Source organism: Haliotis cracherodii, unplaced genomic scaffold (genome assembly GCF_022045235.1).
Source record: "Haliotis cracherodii isolate W230 unplaced genomic scaffold, xgHalCrac1.p SCAF_10, whole genome shotgun sequence".
Taxonomy (NCBI): Eukaryota; Metazoa; Mollusca; class Gastropoda; order Lepetellida; family Haliotidae; genus Haliotis; species Haliotis cracherodii.
Genome location: NW_027266265.1, coordinates 39153047 through 39176251, shown reverse-complemented (window position 1 = coordinate 39176251; position 23205 = coordinate 39153047). Strand labels below are relative to the sequence as shown.

Below are 23205 nucleotides of genomic sequence, written 5' to 3'. Positions count from 1 at the left end.
TTGAGTAGAGACAGAAAGGATAATAGTGTGTGAATTATGCATTAAGATCACATTAGATAGAGATCTATGATTTATTGTGTCGGTTGATCGAGGATTTTGTTGTTATATTATTGGTGAATGTTATATTTATAACTAATAGCTATAATCAATATATATTCATTTAATCATACTGAACAAACCAATGTGTAAGATATATAAAAATATTTCATGATCCCTAACCTTTTTTGGTCAGTATCTATCGCTATGACATGCCGTTTTAGTGTCACCTGTGTTAAATCAAAACCACACAGACTATGGACCGAGTTTAATTCCCACTGATGTAAAATGTTAAGAAGTAAATGAATAAATGTTATCTGTCTGTTGGATAATTCTTATCATTAATCTAAATGATTTTTGAATTCCGTTTTATAACCATTTTTTAATTCTTTGAATAGAATTAATCAATAAAGTTTGAAACATGCAGTAAAAGCTTTGAGGACTCCAAATGTTGATACCAGCATGCATGCATGATGGAGTTTTGATGGGATAATTTTTCTTTTGAATGTTTAGGCTTTTTGAATGGGTATGGTAAAAAGAAATATCTTGATAGCAACTTGTGGACCGCCAGAGATCCAGTGATCGTAACGAGGCAGGTCGGATCACATTGATAAAAACCAGCAATGCCGAACATTACCTCTGAATCAATTAGGTCGTCTTTGAGCTCAAAGTACTTGATTACAGGAATATTTGAAAATTGTCATAGTGTGTGAAACTGAAGCATTGATTTTCTTTAAAAGGAATACAGACATTTAGTCTGCCTGTCATCTGGTTTGATTTGTGTCGTGGACCATAGTTTGTTCTCGGATCTGGTGCATCTGCTGGGTTGAAACAGAGACAGCCTTTCATCACCTTCATCCGAACCTACATCACAAGAGAGTATACAGCCCTATATTCACCAACTTTATGGTGTTTACGGGGAATTCCTGCACATGATATCTCCTGCTTTCATGTGACACTTCAGTTTGTGATTGTTTATTTTGGTTTCGGAAATGATGTTCGCTCCTTTAAATGAAGAGTTTGTTGTGGATATTAGCTGAGGTGACAGTTGTTTATCAGGGATCTTTCAAAAAGTATATCTTACAAGATTATTTTGTTTGGAACTGGTTTGGATTCATACCCCACAGACCTAACAGTCTTTAACATTTTATCACTTTCTTTCTTGAGAAGCTTACCATGCTATTCAGCTTCTTCAACTTCCTAGCTGCATTATTGCTGATATGCTGCTAAAAGCAGTGTGAAACATCAGTAAATCTTGGAACAGGCAGGGTTATTGGCAGTGGTATTTGTACTTAAATTTTTGCTTATAATAGTCATACTGTAGACAGTGCTATGACTGGTGTAACTCCTGTACTTCAACTTACAGTAGACAGTGCTATGACTGCCGTAACTCCTGTACTTCAACTTACAGTAGACAGTGCTATGACTGGTGTAACTCCTGTACTTTAACTTACAGTAGACAGCGCTATGACTGTCATAACTCCTGTACTTCAACTTACAGTAGACAGCGCTATGACTGTCATAACTCCTGTACTTCAACTTACAGTAGATAGCGCTATGACTGTCATAACTCCTGTACTTCAACTTACAGTAGACAGCGCTATGACTGTCATAACTCCTGTACTTCAACTTACAGTTGACAGCGCTATGACTGTCATAACTCCTGTACTTCAACTTACAGTAGACAGCGCTATGACTGTCATAACTCCTGTACTTCAACTTACAGTAGACAGCGCTATGACTGTCATAACTCCTGTACTTCAACTTACAGTAGACAGCGCTATGACTGTCATAACTCCTGTACTTCAACTTACAGTAGACAGTGCTATGACTGCCGTAACTCCTGTACTTCAACTTACAGTAGACAGTGCTATGACTGGTGTAACTCCTGTACTTTAACTTACAGTAGACAGCGCTATGACTGTCATAACTCCTGTACTTCAACTTACAGTAGACAGCGCTATGACTGTCATAACTCCTGTACTTCAACTTACTTTAGACAGCGCTATGACTGTCATAACTCCTGTACTTCAACTTACAGTAGATAGCGCTATGACTGTCATAACTCCTGTACTTCAACTTACAGTAGACAGCGCTATGACTGTCATAACTCCTGTACTTCAGCTTACTGTAGACAGTGCTATGACTGTCATAACTCCTGTACTTCAGCTTACTGTAGACAGTGCTATGACTGGTGTAACTCCTGTACTTCAACTTACAGTAGACAGTGCTATGACTGTCATAACTCCTGTACTTCAACTTACAGTAGACAGTGCTATGACTGGTGTAACTCCTGTACTTCAACTTACAGTAGACAGTGCTATGACTGGTGTAACTCCTGTACTTCAACTTACAGTAGACAGTGCTATGACTGGTGTAATTCCTGTACTTCTACTTACAATAGACAGTGTAACTCCTACCTGCACTTCAACAGACTTAACATAGACATGTCTCTACTTTTGTGGCAAAAGGATAAGACATGTTAAAAAGTAGTCAGAATTCGACTGTATGTATACATGTTGTGATAGAAGTCAATAGGTAGAAAACAAATGGATGTTGAAATGATTTTTCAAGAAGATTCTAGAATTATCATTATATTTTGCATAATGATGACTGATAAATTTGGAATATTGGTTCTGATTGTCACTCGATCTCCATCTACTGTAGTTACTGTGTAACAGTCACGTTGTTTGAGTGAAGTAACTAGTTCCATGTGGTATGTTTGCAGGGTTTTCACTGGGGGGACAAATAAACACCCTTGTCGCTAATTATGTCCCAGCTTGCTAATGAAATAGCTGAGATCACTGGTGACCCTGGATTATACTCTGAGCCTAAGACAATATTGTGTTGATGTCCAAATCAATACATGTCCATTGCTGCCTTGCAAGTCATTTGTATTGGTCCGCGTTAGTATCAGCTCTGTGCACCGCGGGACGTTACGGAGCATATTGTCTTTGGAAATGAGTAACAGGAGTCACGTTAAACACGACTGGAATATAATGTGTGGGTTTTAAGGGCTTTGGCTACAATCATATAAAATTATGGCTAAGTCGTTTTTTGATTCATAATAATGATTGGATGCAGGCTGTTAATATTAGTTAATTTGTAAGAAACCACTCTAGGTTATTGTATGCTTTTGTGTACAGATGCTCTTGGTTAAAGTTATATTTTTCGTATTCATATTTTAGCTTATACATAAGATAACTGAATCATATTATCAGTAAAATATTCCATGATGGGTTAATTTCTCATCAGGGTGGCAGAAGTGGTGATGATTAAGACATTCTGGAAAGTGATGCTTGTGGTTTTTTTTGAAAATATCAGCTTGGTCATAAAATAACTGAATTGTATCATGTTTGGTCCAATATTCCTCGATGTTGTTTTTTTCTCATCAGGGTGGCAGAGGTGGTGATTACGTCGAGGGGAATGTCAGAGTAACTCTCCATTCCTTAAAAATAATGGAGCAGGGGCCGTGGCCCATATTTTTAAGGAATGGAGAGTTACTCTGACATATACTCTGAGGATATTCCCCTACTTAAAACTCATCCCTACTTTTGCACTTTGACAAAATATTCTTTTGTTGGAAATATTTGAAATATAAACCAGAACTCTTTGTTGTCTGTATTAATACTGCATGAGTCGCCATTGCGTGATGCATGAGGAATGCGTTCTCTGCCTCTGTTGCACGTACGTGCGCCAAGCTCCATCACCGAGCTGACATTTACAATGCATGGAACACCGCTCTTCATAATTTCGTTGGGTCCTAAAGTAGTATTTATCAAACGCTTGCACATTGTTGATGCATGCTGACGGGAATAATAGGATATATAGAGCCCCGAACAAGGATATACATAATACCTGATTTGTTTTTTCTCATCAAAGTTTTAACTTGTTGCTATAAATATGATTTAGGTTGTTGGTAACCTGCACTAACACAAAATATATACATAATATTTTAAGCTTTTAAGCGTTATGCAGAAATATTTAAATATTTAGTAGTTAATTTCACACCATGCCTTCATGTGCCGCCATAGCTGAGGTGGACAATTACACGTTCTCAAATCAAATCATGCGGGTTCAAACCCCGCTTGCGATGCATGTTTTCGAAAAAATAAAAATGAAATTATTCACTTATCAATAAATGCAAAAAAATAATTCCATCTTTTCCAAGTGGAAATTAATTCAAAAGTTGGTTCGAGATAATGTATAGTTGACAAGCAACTCTCCATTCCTGAAAAATAATAAGGCGTTTAAACAATAGAATGATGTCACAGATGTGTTTTAAGACATTCTGAAAAGTGATGCTTGTGATCACTGTGAGCTTGGCAATACGTAAGATAATTCATTCATACCATGTTGGCTAAAATATTCTGTGAAATGGTTTTGTTTTTATCATAATGATCATGTGTCCTTATTCAATATTTTAGCCTGATGAGGCCAGTTTAGTTGAGTTGACATGGAACGATTTTGTTCAGGTAGTTTACATGAGGAAAGACCCATGAAGATCCGGGGTAGAATAGGTCTTCAGCAACCCATGCTTGCCGTAAAAGGCGACTAGGCTTGTTGTAAGAGGTGACTAGCGCGATCGGGTGGTCAGGTTCGCTGACTTGGTTGATGCATGTCATCATATCCCAATTGCGTGGATCGATGCTCATGATGTCAATCACTGGATTGTCTGGTCCAGTATTGATTATTTATAGACCGCCATCATATAGCTGGAATATTGCTGAATGCTGTGTTAAACAAACAAAGGCACTGCTTCAGCTTGCTGTGCAGAGTTATCTTCCTTAGCTGTACTAGGATCTGCTCTCTTGAACCATATTTACCTCAGTTGGTCTGTCAGCATCAAACCCATGTTCATTTGTTTCACAGAAGTGGATCTGCACAGCTCTGGGCTGTCATTCCTCATTTAACCGACACCTGGATCTAACTGAAACAATGTCAAATCCCAACTCCCCCACTGATTTGGTGTAGTGTTGTACTCCAGCAATAAGTCTTCTCCAGGGCCAGCTTGACTTTGCAGGCTGTGATTATGCAGCTGACAAGTGACATACTGCCGACTTTACCAAATCAGCCCAGTTACCACACACATGAGGTGTTTGGTAGAACTGCCGGCTCAGCTATTATCAATGGATAGCCAAATCACACCACATCATTCACAAAATAATTTAGCCAGAACAAAACAAAAAAATGGCACTATGATTGTGTTGTTATTTTCAATTACACTGACTTGATCCATCTGACAAAGGTCTTAAAGAATATTAGATGTAAAACTCGGACAGCTCTCTTCTCAATAACAACAAGGCATGATGAAATTTTCCCTCCGTTCTTCTATGGAAGAAAATAGCTGTAATAGCTGTAGGATAACATTACCAGAAACTGGCAGTAGAGGTCGTTAATCAGAACCTGATGAAGAACCATCAGCCTGAAAGTCATTACGTTTTAGATTCATTGGAAAGATTTCATCAGATATTACACAATTTTAATCACATTTCAAGTACTTTTTCTATAGGCAGACAGGCATCTTTGTTCCATAACAAGAGAAAAAATGCTTTTGAAAAAGAAGAATTTGATTTTTAATTGAAAATATAATACAATTTCTGTAAGTGTATTAAATGTATTTTTTACAAATGTTGGTTTTGATTCCTGTTGGGAATCTTTAGGTTTTTTTACATCTGTCATTTGTCCTAGAATTTAAAAAAGTGAAACATTGATATTTGGTGGTATGTCAGCTATTGCTTTATTTTCAAAGAAGCTGATGTTTTTTTGCAAACCATATCCTTCAGTTGTCATGTTGTATCCCAAGCCACAAGCCACCTTACACAGGGATTCCGAGTGCTTGGTGCCTTGTGTAGAATCTGCTTGGTTTGCATGTAAAACATGGCACAAACAGGAATTCTTTAACTTTCTCTGTGGAGATTTATTATCCAGCACAAGTAATATATCATATGTATTCTGTATTAGTATTAATGGTAAAAGAATTAATTTTGCATCAAATTAAGTGGCATTTCCGATATAAGATTTCTTGCAAGTAATTCTGGTGATCCATTTGGTTGGAGACATACTTTATTACCTATACTAGTGTATATTATGCTTTAAGGGAGTCTGTCACTGTTATTTGATGTTCCCAAGGGGCTATATCAAAGTTACATGTTTTGGAAGGAGGTTTATTTCTTTATCTGTCGTCAAGGGGATATATCCCTGTTACATGCTCTTCAAGGGATATATATCACTGTTATCTGATGTTCAAGGGCGTATGTCACTGGCTGTTATATGCTTTTCAATGAAAAATGTCACTGCTAAATGCTTTTCAATGATCTTTCACTGTGTCATGCTGTTCAATTGGTGTATCTCTGTCATGCTGTTCAAGGGGTGTTCCAACACCATAATTGAACAGTTTAAATGATTGCCATGTCCAACTGTCCCAACAAGAAATGAACACAAACTACTAAACCATTAAGTGTTTTATTTCTAACCTAAGAGGTCTTCAGGAACCCATGTTTGCAGTAAAAGTCGACTATGCTTGTCGTAATAGGCGACTAACGGAATCTGGTGGTCAGACTCACTGACTTAGTTGATGCATGTCATCATAACCCTCATGGATAGATGCTCATGAGGTCAATCACTAGATTGCCTGGTCCAGACCCGATTAGTTACAGACCGCCGTCATGTAGCTGGAATATTGCTGAGTCTGGCACCAAACAACAAACAAACAAACAATCGACCCAAAGAGCTCCATTATTGTAACAATCTGAAACAAGCAAGTTGTTCATTCCCCATCTGTCTGATGTATCACAGCCCATATTAAAGATACCAACATGGTGCCTTAACAAAAGAACAACATATTTAGTTTGTATCTGTTAAACCTGAACTCACTCTTTCTGACCTTCTCCAAGCAGATTTCTTCCCGGACCCGCTGACAGCACACAGTGTTAACTTGTATTTCCCCAATCCTCTTTGACAGTTATGACTGTTGGAGCTATAAACTATCATGTGGTTGCCCTCGTAAAATTATTCCTAATATCTCCTAGCCATATTGGAGAGCCCATGCTGTAATCCCAGTACTCCCCAGCATTAGGGGCAAATTAGGATGTATAGTCTTGGATCGTGTTACATAGACACCCATAAACAAACCCCTCACTGCCCACCATGGTGTGGATATTTATCGAATTATAGTTGTGCACATACAAAAACCTCCCTGGCTTGTTATTGTAAGATATGTTGTAAGGGAAGCTGGTGTTAGAATCACTCAAGGGGAGAGGGAAGCGAATAATCGGCCAATGTGCTCACGGCTGTCGCGATCCCTGCAGAGGATGATTATATTTTTATAGCCATCTTGCGAATAAGTGCAACCGCTCATTATTATTGGATTACCGTGCTGGGAGTTGGTAGCAAAATGCCTTGTTAGTTTTATTTCCTGTTGAGAAAGTTGAAAATTGTCCAAACACATAAAAGAAATCTTATTACGATAGGATTGATTTTGAAGCGATCCTGCCAATTTTCGTAAGGGTTTTTCTCTCTCCATTGCCTAACACTGTCAAATGTTTGAATAGTCATGAAATCCCATGAAGGACATCTGTCTACAAAATAATGTCCTGTCTTAATTGTCTAATTATAAAGAAAAGAAATGAAGATGCAGGAAAATCAAGATTCATCAAGCCTGATTTGTATTTTCATCGTTAAGTCATCTTGGAGAGAAACTATACCTTAGTAAAATACAATGAAATCTCATTAACTTTAACTGCAGTAACTTGATAAATCACTTAAGAGGATGTTTCCTCATGGTATTGCAGAATGAGTGTTTATTTGGGATTATTTGACCCAGTTAAACAAGAAGTCTGACGAGTCAATATTTCGGATTGGACTCGAAGTGTTTGGATACTGATAGCTCACCTGGATCGAAGATCCAAGTCTTGGTCTGTTTATCCGTCGTCTGTCATGCATCATCATTAAACATCTATCGATCTAGAGCTACTGAGCCGAGGAAGCTAGGACATAACATCCCGGCAACCCTCCCACATCTTCACTTTCTTGCAAAATAGCATTTTTCATTAATTTCAAAATTCTGCTTCATTGTCCCGCAAGTCAAAACAAAGGAAAGGAAATTTACAGTTACAGTAATCTACAAGTAAGTTTTCCGACTAGTGAGTGAATATGGTTTTACGCCGCTTTTAGCAATATTCCAGCACTATCATGGCGGGGACACCAGAAATGGGCTTTACACATTGTACTCATATCGAGAATTGAACCCGGGTCTTTGGCGTGACGAGCGAACGCTTTAAGCACTAGGCTACCCGATCGCCCCTAGTTTTCTGACTAAATCCGTATGAGTACATGCATGTGATACCTTCCGATCTGTCTGGGAGGCTCCCAGATAAGGAAATCTAGATATCAACTGGTCAATCAATCCTTATGGTGTACGATTTAACAATTTAAACTGTAAAGAAAACTGAAGGGTTCAACTTGAAATGAATAATTAGCCGAGTGCTTATCACTGAAATGAACTGTTCTTATTCATGTTCATAGCACGTCTATTGCTCCATAATTTAACAACGGAGATATATGTGACCAGCCCAGTTATACATGACTTTATTGGTTATCAGATTTATCAGAAACTATGTTTCACTTAAAATAAATAATATACCTCAAAGTTTCGCCATTAAACTCTCAGAAATGAAAACAAAATATGACTAGCAAGTGCCGTCTCCAGAAACAACGCTATGTGTGATTGGTTAATTGGGTCAGGGGAACCTTGACAACTGGTCAAGCTACTGGTCGTTCGTTTTCAATAGCTGTTTGTGTTTGTCTTTGAACGTTAGTGATATGGTTAGACTGAACTGGATTTCTTCTTGGTGGAGGAAACTGTAAACGAAAATTAAGCTTGATATGTGCACAAAATCTTATTTTCTTTGTTTTAAAATATATTGTTTTCTCAATAAATTTAAAAAAAAAATTAAATTGTAAATTATCTTCTTCACTATTTTAAAAATCTCCCTCTTTGGAAGCAAATCACCTCCATTTTAATGTCCAACCTCCCACATTGCCATAATGAGGGGTTGACAGGTCCGTGACATGTACGTGCCGTAGATAGCCATCAATTGATGACACCCATGATTGTCTTCAAAATAGAAGGTTATTTCTATTTGAGATAAAATAAGAAAATTGTAATTATGAAAATAATTCTGAAGTGATTTCAGAAACATATCCAGAAATCCAATACTATGTGCAAGTCATAATTAATAATTGAAGCTAGAAGGAGTTATTTGATCAACTCTTTACTTAATGGATCATGTGGTGGGGCTCGGTTACTTTGTAGATTGCAGGTCATCGTACCCTAATAGCGAGGATCATTGCTCACAATATCAGTCACAGGATTTTCTGGTCCAGACTCAATTATTTACAGACTGCTGTCATGTGGCTCAAATATTGCTGAGAGAGGCTATAAACGACAAACTGTCATCAAATGTGTATTTCAGATTACTATTCCACAAATGGAGGTATGTCATGGCAGTGTTTACTGGTGGATGTATATACTAGTAGGATCCACATAGTACAGGCCCATCTGTTGGGATTCCAGGTTAGAATTGGAACCCAGGAACCCATGCTGGTTGTCTGAGGCGACTTAATGGATCAGGGCCCTCTTGCACAAAGCCATGTTAGTGCTACGACTATTGTAAGCCAATGTTAAAGTATGTGAGTTACGATCATCTTAGCGCTAAGATCGTTTTGTGCAAGTGGGCCAGACTCGCTGTTCATTTCATGTCATCTTACCCCAAACTAGCATGGATTGTTGTCCACAATATCGATCACTCGATTGTCTGGTCCAAACTTGATTATTTACAAACCACCATCAAGTTGCTCAAATTTGTAAATCAGATTAATGTTACACTAATGAAGAGATAAACCATGGCAGTGTTTATTGGTGGTTGTTTGACTTGTATGATCCACATTATACAGGCCAGGCAGGAACAGTGTAAAGTCGGGAAGTGTTGGTGGAACGGATCTGTATCATGCCAGGGAGATTTACTGGCGTCTTGTATTCCCACCACATATGTTGTGTCGGCCATGAGACAGTGCTGACCTCACCAACTACACACAATGTATACAGAGACTCAAGGGGACACGGGTGGCCCAGTCGTCTAAGGCGCCGCGATTCTCTGTGCAGAGTTGCATCCCTTTGACGTGCTCGTGGGTTTTACTGAAGTGGTAAACGTCTGCGACCTGCATCACTTTGGTCTTTTCTCCCACATTAAGCTGACACGCCACAATATAACTGGAATACTGTTAAAAGTGGTGTTGAATTAAACCCAACTCACTCACTTCAGAGACTCAAAGATTAGGGTCAGACTTGTAATTCCTTCTTTTTCTGGTGACAGCTTTTGGGATTTTTTTAGAGGCCAGACTAATTTATTAAACTGCTTTTAAAGATTTCCCTTGTCAATATGTCAAGAGACAGGCACAAAATGTTGGGATTGGTTTGAGCTTTCTTTACAGAATTACAGGTCCATAAGTGAAATTTTAATTGAGTAAAGATGTTTTATGAAAACTCTTACACAATATTTAAGTGCTTTTCTTTCAGATTTTCAAAATTTAGGTTTTGCTAATCCTAAACTGAGGGTGTTAATTTGTCTGGCCTAAAGATATATATGTAACATGTTCTTGATTCTTGACCTTAACTTTTACTGTTTTTCAAATTAACAATGAGTTGGCTGTAGGCAGTAATTATTGTGTAACATGAACAGGAAAAAATACTTCTTTGTGCATTTTGATTTTTAAAAGGAGGTCAATAAAAGTATATTAATTAGCCTTACTCCTTTTCTTCTGTAGGATGGAGGAACAGTAGGCAGTTACTTGTTGTTACCTTGCCTTAAAATGTGTCTGAGTGGGTTGTCCACACACACACACAGACACACAGATTCTTTCTATTTCAGATAATTGTTTTGAATCAACATGAATGAAACTTGCCAGAACATTGCCCCGCTTTTATTAAATTAATATTGTTTTAAGATCTGTGCCTTTATTTTTCAGACTTTGAAAAGTATAAGGAGTGTGGGTCCAGCTTCCAGTGTGAGAATACTTGGTGTATTGATGAGGACCTGGTTTGTGACGAAGTAGACCACTGTGGGGACTACTCCGATGAAGCTGCCGACGGCCGTGCCAAGTGTCAGCAGGAAGGTGGGTTGTCTCCCCTTGACTCACTGAAATCTAACAATGCATGACTGTGTGTAAGTTTCAACAGGATGGTATGTTATGTTACCTTTAATTTGTCATTCAACACTAAACATTGCCATATGTAGGTTTCAAAAAGAAAATAAAGGAAGGTAGGTTATCTCCCCTTGAAATATATATCACTTAACCCATGACATGGCTGTGTAGAGGTTTGAAAACCAAAAACAGTAGAAAAGTAGTTTAGGGGCCGATTATTGAAGGTTGTGGGTCAGAGGGAATCAGGGGAGGGTCATGAAAACTAAAACATTATTGGGGAGGGTCATGAAAACAATGTATAAGGACATGGGGTAGTCATCCAATAATATGAGGGGCGGTCAGGTAACTAGTGGTTAACATGCTCGCTCGGCACGCCGAAGACCCGGGTTCGATTCCCGACATGGGTACAATGTGTGAAGCCCATTTCTGGTTTCCCTCGGCGTGATATTGCTGGAATATTGCTAAAAGCTGAGTAAAACCATACTCAAGAATCTGACTACAATGATATGACAAGCATTAGGGGACTGATATCTTCTCTTCCTCCTCCTCCTCCTCCTTGTGCTGTTTGGGCAAGTGTGGGTGTACCTCTTGAATATTTGACATTTTCAGATAAAGGGCCCATGTCAGAAAAATCCTAGCGTGAACCCTGCAACACAGATGTATATTGATAATAAGAAATCAGATGGGTAGAAAAGGTCGTGGTAGCTTAATTTTTAAATGATCACTTGACTTGAACCTGTTCATGAACTTTCATCAATTATGTTTGAAATTTTATATCTGCCATATTATAGAGTTTCTTGATCAAAGAGAAATGTTCCAAAAGAAACTTTTAGAGACAGAAATGTTTCATTGGAGTTTGATCAATTCAACATTGTGGTATTATAGATTATAGCATGCTTGCAACCCATGCTTGCTGTAAAAGGTGTCTATTCTTGTCATAGGAGGCAACTAACGGGATCGGATGGTCAGGCTCGCTGACTTGGTTGATGCATGTCATTGATCCCAATTGCGTGGGTGATGCTCGTGATATTAATCACTGGATTGTCTGGTCCAGACTTAATTATTTACAGACTGCCGTCATATAGCTGGAATATTGCTAAGTGAGGGGTTAAACAACAAACCAACCAAATCAACTAGAAGAAAATTTGCAAACATATCCCAAGGAGTTTGACTGATTCAAGGAGAAGGCCATGAATTTGGCTGTACAACCTTGAAAAGGCCTAAGTTTCAGTCTGCCTTGAAAAGCCCCGAAAACTTGGATAAAATGCTTTGAAAAACCCTCGACTGTAGAACGAACCTATGGTTAATTGCTCTTGATTTATGTGTTGTATTTTTTATTTTTTTGATTATGCATGATAACATCATGTGCAAAAGTCTATATCATTTGATGATGATGCTGTGACAGATAAACTGTAGTAATATGAACGAATTGGGTGTTCTTTGACTTCTGATGAGTAGTATGTAAAAGTGAAACAGAGATTTGTGGGCTTAAATATATGGACCATCCAGTTGTTTCATATTTCTATAGTTGATCAGTGACAAGTGATTTCTTCGGGTGTGTAAGCATGAAATACCCCAAAACAGTCCAGATAATATATATACCGTATTAAGCGCCCCGCGATATTTGCTAATATATTGGCTAGTGAACAATCCCATTTAGCACCCCTTCTGATTGATCAATGTACACATGACTTATTTTTTCATGTATAATACACACTCACGTGTTATATGCACACTTAATTATGGGCAATTCGGGAAAAATATATATCTGTCGTATATGAACATTTCAGGCTGTCAGCATAAACCACGAAATATATGATCTTTCAACTCTTGGTTTTTTTCCACCAAAATAATATTCTAATAAAAGCCCCCTATTTCTAATTTTGAGAGCACCCTGTGCTTATTACGTCCAATACAGTCTATGTTCTTACCATATTCCAAATAAGGTAATGATTGATAGTTTTAACAAGAAACTCTGCAAAATGCTGACCTGTATAGTTATCATGAAGATAGCAGAAAAGGATCAGTAATAACCAACATGAAAAACCCAGGTTTAAGAGAATGCCTGTTGACTTCATGAAGCCCCACTTATATTATCACTTGTAACTCGCAAACGATCACTTGTTTTTTTCCAAACTATGTCAGTATTTTACCTCAAACACATTCTGCTCTAAAATGAGGGAAATCTTTGAGAAAGATTATGTTGTCATCCAGTACTAGTCATCATGTAGTGCAGGTCTTGTCAGGACAAAAGGGTCATCCAACATCCCTTCTGGCAGTCTTATGTTGGAGATGTACGAAGTGTGGCCACATTCTGGAAAGTGCGGGAGACACAGATAATAGTGTGACTCAAAAAATGAACAATTCTGCAATCTTGAAAATATGTATAAAACATTTCAGACTTCAAACGTATATATTATGTCAGAAACTGCAGAAGGCATGTCTTGTATTAGTGATATCAGTACAGCATCCCTTATGGCTGTGAGATAAGATAAGATTTATTCCATTAACATTGTTTAGGAACAGTTGCAGCATCACATCGATGGAAAGGGAAACAACAGTATAGACTTTATAGTGGAGTACAAGACAATTTGGTTAGTTAAGAACATAATGTTGTGGTATAATTCTTGTTGAGGGTGGTTTTGTTTCAATTTTGAATTGGACTCAGTTTATTTGTGGTCCTTGACAAGTTGGCCATAGTTTGTTTGTGGTCCATGACAAGCTGGGCACAGTCTGTGTCTGGTCCATCACAAGTTGGGCACAGTTTGTGTCTGGTCCCTGACAAGCTGGGCACAGTTTGTGTCTGGTCCATCACAAGTTGGGCATAGTCTGTGTCTGGTCAGTTTGTGCCTTATAGTTGGATAATTTGGACATAGTTTGTGTCTGGTTCCAGACAAGAAATAGTTTTAGAATTATGCACCATACGATAGAAGGTGACCCAACTGCATCATTCCATGTCATGCATTATTTCTTCAGAGCAAAAGAAGCTGCAAGTTCGTTAACGTCATTCATTTATATTGAAGCAGATCTGTATCTAGTATGACTTAGGTCCTTTGGATTCTGGAGACATATTTGACAGCAGGATTGGCACCTCTGTTTCCGTTTTAGCAGCCCTGTAAGTTGAGACCAGTATCAGAGCAGCATGTCATTTGAGACAGAGCTGAAGCAGCACCTCTGGTCGCTTTCCTCCAAGTGATCTTCATGTCAGCCTGTCTTCGTGGAGGGTGTTCTGCCTCCATTGTGGTCGGGGTGTGAGCCGTTGACACTTGCACATCAAACGTTTGTGTTAAGTTTCAACAGCTTTTTTTTTTTAAGTCTTAACTGTTGAAGTTTCTTGAATGAAAAGTCTTGTTTTTGCAATACCAGGTTCTCCATCTGCTAAAATTCTCTGTCGCTGGTGAACCCTCTGACAGAGTACATTTGTAGTTATTCATATCTCGCCTTCCAATGTCTGTCACACCAATTATGCAACAAAAACGGAGCTAGATAACATTTCTTTACTAAACCCTGCCTTCAATTACATCAATTATTGATTTTGTGTGCATCAGGGGTGAAAATTGATGCTGACTTTTTGACATTGTACGACTCACAGAAACACATTCACAGATGAATCTAGTTTTAAGGTCTTTAAAAAATTGTCATTCTATGTTGAAAATAATCTTGTTTTGAAACAATGTACCTATAAATCATTCTGGGCTGTTCAATTAGAGAATTTCTGGCTTCTATTTTCTTGCACTGTACGAACTTTCTCCTGCCTGTTCCTGACTCTCTATCTGGTATGGCAGACATGGTGCATGTTCACCTATCTTGTAATTGCCGTCTAATTACCAACATTCTTTAAACAATACTTCCTGTTGATGCCAGACTCTGACCTCGGCCACCAGGGGGCAAGCCGTTAAGGCGGCCATATTGCCGCCAAGGTAGATCATGGTACTGCCAAATGTAGAACCTTGATAATCAGGCTTGATGAGACCATGTTTGAAGTAAGATTAAAACAGAGCAGCAATCTCATTATGGACCCCTATGCTGAATGCCTGCATGGTGGTTTATCAGGCAATTAAGCCTGGGCACATAAGTCAGTGCATTAAAGACCAATTAGTGACTGTTGGTTTTGGCTAGGCGGCAGAAGTCATTCATCTTGGCTGGACCCAGAGACGGGTTCCGCTGACCACTATGGGGCCATAGACACTGCTAGCAGATGTCATTCATCAAGGCAATGCAACTATTGGTGGACACATGCACCATATAAATACTCTACTTTTGTACCAGGTTCCCAGCGGCATTTTTGTACAATACAATTCTTGATTCTTGATTCAACCACTTTTTCTGCAATGATATTGATCTATGAATTGCATGTACCCATGTTCCATGAATGTTATGCTGAAATTTTGCCAGTATTATTGTCTTCCATAGGTGTCAGGTGTCATTGCATCAATTTGCTCAAACCACATAATGAGAAATCAGATACCTTCTACGAGTTTTTTGGCATGTAATACTGTCAGAAAAAGTAACGTCATTGAAGACCCCAGGGTTATCTCAAGATGGTGCAACTGTGACATTACAGCTAAGGCCAACACATTCTCTTCTCTTATCAATTGGATGGAATAAACACAATTAATGTAGGATGGAAGTGACACTTGTGTTTCTTGGCTGCAATCAGCTATGGTTTTGTCCATGACAGTGAAACACAAGCTGCAGTGATCGCCACTGCTTGCTGCACGTCTTCAGCTTCTGTATCTGTAGTGAACTGAGGTTTCACTTGCAGCCAGGCTTGTCATACTCTTAGATCTTTGTCTTGTTCATTCCATTCTGTTGTGCATGAAACAAAGACATCCATCATGATTAATAAAAACAATAATTGCTTTATGTTTAAAGCAGTTTTTTGAGGTTTGCAGAAGCCTCAGCTCATACAGTGTCACAAGTGAACAGACAGGCTGATCACACAGTGTCATGAGGGACCTACACCCTGACCACACAGTGTCGTGAGGACCTACACCCTGATCACACAGTGTCATGAGTGACCTACACCCTGATCACACAGTGTCATGAGTGACCTACACTCTGATCACAGTGTCATGAGTGACATACACCCTGATCACACAGTGTCATGAGTGACCTACACCCTGATCACACAGTGTCATGAGTGAAATACATCCTAGTCACACACTGTCATGAGTGACCTACACCCTGATCACACAGTGTCATGAGTGAAAAACATCCTAGTTACACAGTGTCATGAGTGACCTACACCCTGATTACACAGTGTCATGAGTGAAAAACATCCTAGTCACACACTGTCATGAGTGACCTACACCCTGATCACAAAGTGTCATGAGTGACCTACACCCTGATCACAGTGTCATGAGTGACCTACACCCTGATCACACAGTGTCATGAGTGACCTACACCCTGACCACACAGTGTCATGAGTGACCTACACCCTGATCACACAGTGTCATGAGTGAAATACATCCTAGTCACACAGTGTCATGAGTGACCTACACCCTCACCACACAGTGTCATGAGTGACCTACACCCTGATCACACAGTGTCATGAGTGACCTACACCCTGATCACACAGTGTCATGAGTGACCTACACCCTGATCACACAGTGTCATGAGTGAAATACATCCTAGTCACACAGTGTCATGAGTGACCTACACCCTGATCACACAGTGTCATGAGTGAAATACACCCTAGTCACACAGTGTCATGAGTGACCTACACCCTGAGCACACAGTGTCATGAGTGACCTACACCCTGATCACACAGTGTCATGAGTGACCTACACCCAGATCACACAGTGTCATGAGTGAAATACATCCTAGTCACACAGTGTCATGAGTGACCTACACCCTGACCACACAGTGTCATGAGTGACCTACACCCTGATTACACAGTGTCATGAGTGACCTACACCCTGATCACACAGTGTTATGAGTGACCTACACCCTGATCACACAGTGTCATGAGTGACCTACACCTTAATCACACAGTGTCATGAGTGAAATACATCCTAGTCACACAGTGTCATGAGTGACCTACACCCTGATTACACAGTGTCATGAGTGACCTACACCCTGACCACACAGTGTCATGAGTGACCTACACCCTGATCACACAGTGTCATGAGTGAAATACATCCTAGTCACACAGTGTCATGAGTGACCTACAACCTGACCACACAGTGTTATGAGTGACCTACAACCTGACCACAGTGTCATGAGTGACCTACACCCTGACCACACAGTGTCATGAGTGACCTACACCCTGATCACACAGTGTCATGAGTGAAATACATCCTAGTCACAGTGTCATGAGTGACCTACACCCTGATCACACAGTGTCATGAGTGAAATACATCCTAGTCACACAGTGTCATGAGTGACCTACACCCTGATCACACAGTGTCATGAGTGAAATACATCCTAGTCACACAGTGTCATGAGTGACCTACACCCTGAGCACACAGTGTCATGAGTGACCTACACCCTGACCACACAGCGTCATGAGTGACCTACACCCTGATCACACAGTGTCATGAGTGAAATACATCCTAGTCATACAGTGTCATGAGTGACCTACACCCTGACCACACAGTGTCATGAGTGACCTACACCCTGATCACACAGTGTCATGAGTGACTTACACCCTGATCACACAGTGTCATAAGTGACCTACACCGTAATCACACAGTGTCATGAGTGAAATACATCCTAGTCACACAGTGTCATGAGTGACCTACACCCTGATCACAGTGTCATGAGTGAAATACATCCTAGTCACACAGTGTCATGAGTGACCTACACCCTGAGCACACAGTGTCATGAGTGACCTACACCCTGACCACACAGTGTCATGAGTGACCTACAACCTGACCACACAGTGTTATGAGTGACCTACAACCTGACCACACAGTGTCGTAACATTGAAACTGCAAAGGAAGATATGGGAAGTGGTAACTGTTGAGAAGCCACAATTCGCCACAACAATTTTATTATAAGATTTTTATCCCAACCTCTTTTAATGTGAGGCAGCCAGCATATTTTTAAAAGACAGTTCATGGTATCTGTGTACATTAACCATTGACACATTTGATTCACATGAAGCATGAATGAATATTTGGTAGCACATTACAATATATGGTGCGTTTCATCAACTATAGAAGAAGGGAACGCTGGTACCAGTTTTCTTTATAGGTAGCTATTTGGGGACAGTATAAGGATAAAAGTAATGGTAGATTTGTAGAAATTAATTAATTACCTTATGATGATGGTCTTAGGCTTTGAGTTTTTCAGGGCCACAGGAATTATTTTCTGGTGGTGCCTACTACTACAGAACTACTACAGAACTCTTTCCAGGATTACCAAATGTTTTTATTCTGCCAAATGAAAGGATCTATCGTGCCCCAAGGTTCCAAACCTTGGTCTTTCGGTTGGAATTAATCAAGGTAGACTAAGCACTGGCTGTTTGGTGGCATCTGGTCTGAGCTCTCTGGTACAAGATTCAGATTTGGGTGATTGATGGTGATATATTCCTACAACTACTTGACACTGGTACAGAGGACCTATTCTCCCCTTGCTCCTCGCATCAGACTTATCTGCTGTGATAAGCTTGTCTGAACATACCACTTCCGGCAGATTAGTGCTGTGGATCTTGGATTCTCTGTCGGAAATGAACTCTCAGACTTGAAGAAGCTAGTTTAACACAGGGATTGGATAGTGCATGCATCTTTTAAGAAACTTCAGCCGATATTGAGGCAGCTGTCATGGTGGTCGTGACCCCATCCGGTCAGTGTCTTGAGAATATCCTACTTCCTGACAACTCATATTACCAGCTGCAAATTTATTTGAAACCCTGATTGCTGTGTTGCACAGTTGACATTCTTTAGAGTTTGCTTGTGTATGAATTATTCATATTTGCTTTATAGTTTTATTTGAATCAATTTTACGTACGTAAGAAATAATGTTACTTATCATATAATAATTCTAGCTTCGGTCAAAAAGATTAGGATTATATTGGTGATGAAAAATGATAACTTTTTTTCTTGAAAAAATTCTTTTTGTTAGTTAAAATATGTAAAAAAAATGTTTCTCTTGGTTGGTTGTTAGTCAGTTAACTGTTAAATAACAGGATAGGAGTGTCTTCACATGAGTTCACACACCATGCCAGAACGATCCTCATCAACGTACACAAAGTCAACATTATTTTTTCAGTGCATCACTGGCGATGCTCCTTCAAAAGATGTAATCTTTAGCAATTTTTTCAGAATTACTAATTGATTTGATTGTAGAGTTGATTCACAAAATGGAAAAAATGTAAAGATGTGTTTTGGCAGGTGGTGGTTAGAGGGCCTGATGGGACTGCGTGTGGTGTTATTTCCAAGGAAGCGACTTCTTAGTGAAGTCAGTGTGGTATTTGTGTAAAAATTGCTGTTATTATGGAGAAAAAAATAAGATCATGATCAATAGAATTCTGTTTGGCCAAAAAACTATGATTAGCTTCATGCAATAGTGATGAATGGTGCTGTAACATTTTCACCTACATACATCCAATTCTTGTTTTTTCAATGGGTTGAAAAAAAGGTAGTTTTGATAAAACTGAGAAATGTGTCAAAACATTAATACGTAACTGGTATTAGATGATTATGGACGTATTGTATGAAATGATATACAGAGAGACCCTGTTAAACTGGACAGAATCGTTCCAATTTATATTTTCCAGATAATCAAATTTCCATATTAACGTATCACCTGGTTGTGTTATCCCTTTAACTATATTTTGATGTAGTGAAATAGTAGTCATAAGGAAAACAGTTTTTCCAGATTGATTAAGGAGGTTTAACTGTATTGGTAGAAGGTGACACACGATCCTAACCCCACTCAAACACAAGGTGAAAAACACTAATCATAGGGAAGGTAGACGCAGAAAATTTGTGGTTGAATAGTTTCTTTTTTTCAGTGCAAAGCAAATGGTCAGCTTTTTTAAATGTGGAATAGAACTAGTCCATGTATTTAAAAACCGCCAGTTACAGCCTTTCAGCACCCAAATCGGCTTTCCACTTTATGTTCTAAACATTACATTCCTCTGCCACATACAATTATGGATAAGGGGTCATGTGGCCCTCTGCCTCTCAGCTGGGGACTGCGGACAATTCTCAGGTCCAAGGCAGTATAACATATTAAAACAATTGAAACAGATCTCACTACTAAATTATGTCTGTGTATTTATATATATATATATATATATATATGAATGAATGATGGCTATAGTGGCATGATCTCATGTCAGGTCAAGTCAGAGCCAAATATCACAAAATCATACAAATACATTTAGAAGCTGACTAAAAACAACTTGTGTACCATATCGCAGTTCATTTAGTGGTGAATGTGTGTTATTGATGCATATTGTACATATGTGGATAAGGTAGTCTAGTGGTGAAATCATTTGTTTGTTGAAGACCTAAGTTTGATTACCGACATATCTGAAGGTTATTCGTGGTGTCACCCACTGTGGTATTGGTGGGATATTTCTAAAAGCCACATAACACTCACTCAGGGATTGAATCTATGGTAGTTTAGTGCCGATGGTACAGTTAACATAAGTTCCCGCTGCCTAAAGGTCCCACTTAGAAATAATATTATTATAGCAGCAATACATTGTTACAGTGTTTTTTACGTATTACCGGGGCAGTCGGGTAGCTTAGTGGTATAAGCGTTCACTCGTCACGCCAAAGACCCGGGTTCGATTCCTGACATGGGTACAATGTGTGAAGCCCATTTCTGGTGTCCCCCGCCATGATATTGCTGGAATATTCCTATAGGTGGCGTAAAACCATACTCACTCACTCACTCTAGTTGTCACACTTTAATTCCAATGGCCACACCTCAACATCATAATGAGTTTGTTTGGCACTCTTGAAAAGAAAACATTTCTATCTTTTTTTCAGAGGATCAGTAGAACATGGAGAGATATGTTAGGTTAGAGAGGACATCTTTATTTTTTATGACCTTCAAGTTACATTTTCATTATAATTGCAAGAGGTTCCTTCCAAATGGTTGCTGATCTGATAAGCTTATTGGCCTCTATTAAAGTGGTCCTACCCAGAGCGACACTGACAGTAGTTGTTAGGCATACCCAACCGCAACAAAACACAGACAACAATTAGTTCAATTTACTAGATTTCGCTCTGTCGACAGATTCAAGTTAATGATCTTGACTTCAATGAATTCTGTTTCTGTCAGGATTTTCAGGCAATAAGCCTCAGATGACCTGCACTCAACATCAGATTTGTATTATTGAATTATTTAGTGAATTATTAAATGAATTAAAATTGCATTTTATTGACTACCCTTGTCATGGAAAATGTTACAATTTCAATATTGAATTTGTAACACATTTAACAGTTAAAAATCAGACATTAAAACTGATTATTTCATAAATCAGTTTCAGATGAATTTTAAATCTACTTTTTGTTCAAAACGTAAAAATAATAAGCTATAATTGATAAAATTTTGGTGAAATTGCTCTGAATTATTTTATAAAAGTTTGATAGGATTTTCTGGTATGAGATGGGGGTCACTCAGTGCAAAGCAGGATTAGGGGAGTCTTTACCGCTGGGGGAGTTGGGAATAGTGGATAAAGTGTTGAATGTCCTGAGCATTAAGATTTATTGCTACAATTACATCAACTTTAAAGTGGCTTCAGTGATAGAAACGATAGTTTAGTGTGGTGTTTTTCAACGCTTCGTCATGGAATTATTCAGTTTCCACTGATACAAGTTCAAGGTTCCTGTTGAATGTGAGAAGAACATTTCAGGCTTAGGTAATGTCTTTAATGTAATTATGCTCAGTCATCATCAATAATCTAAACAATTTGATTATTTTATCAGCCCTTTTGCCTCATTCTCATTTCTTTATCATTTTGACCCACGTTCCCTTCATATCCTGCTGTCCGATCCTTATTCAAATTTTCCTTCATTCTTCTCTCCGTTCCTATACTTTATTTTACGCTTTTCCCAATCTCTCTTTCAGCTTCATGTCTCACCACCATCTTTCCACATTCCCTCCTGTACCCCTTCAATCCTCACCTGGCCCACCATTGAATGATAATCAACCTTCCAATCCTTCCCTTTCTACCTTCAGTCCAGTCCCCTCACCCTGCCAACCCTCCCTCTACAACCCTCCCACCAATCCCTACCCCTAAAGTCCATGAATCCTCTCCCTGCCACCCTTCCTCTGCAACCCTCCCTCCAATCCCACCTCCCATCAGTCCACCTCTCCTCTCCATCTCCACCCTCCTTCTACAACCCCACTCTAATCCCCCCTCCCATCAGTCCACCTCTCCTCTCCATCTCCACCCTTCCTCTACAACCCCCCTCCAATCCCTCCCCCCATCAGTCCACCTCTCCTCTCCATCTCCACCCTTCCTCTACAACCCCCCTCCAATCCCACCTCCCATCAGTCCACCTCTCCTCTCCATCTCCACCCTTCCTCTACAACCCCCCTCCAATCCCACCTCCCATCAGTCCACCTCTCCTCTCCCTCTCCATCTCCACCCTTCCTCTACAACCCCCCTCCAATCCCACCTCCCATCAGTCCACCTCTCCTCTCCATCTCCATCTCCACCCTTCCTCTACATCCCCCCTCCAATCCCCCCTCACATCAGTCCACCTCTCCTCTCCATCTCCACCCTTCCTCTACAACCCCCCTCCAATCCCTCCCCCCATCAGTCCACCTCTCCTCTCCTCTCCTCGCCATCTCCACCCTTCCTCTACAACCCCCCTCCAATCCCACCTCCCATCAGTCCACCTCTCCTCTCCATCTCCACCCTTCCTCTACAACCCCCCTCCAATCCCACCTCCAATCAGTCCACCTCTCCTCTACATCTCCACCCTTCCTCTACAACCCCCCTCCAATCCCACCTCCCATCAGTCCTCTCCCCCTCTCCATCTCCACCCTTCC

The 23205-nt window shown here is 39.6% G+C and overlaps 1 protein-coding gene across 2 annotated transcripts in view; it reads left to right on the top strand.

The window, feature by feature from the left end:
* Positions 1–23205, top strand: part of LOC139450448 (uncharacterized) — a 197897-nt gene that overhangs the window by 113585 nt on the left and 61107 nt on the right. For both annotated transcript variants that reach the window (XM_071232164.1, XM_071232157.1), the window contains exon 5: positions 11065–11211. In XM_071232164.1, the coding sequence (XP_071088265.1) occupies positions 11065–11211 (147 nt within the window). The remainder of the gene's footprint in view (positions 1–11064; positions 11212–23205) is intronic.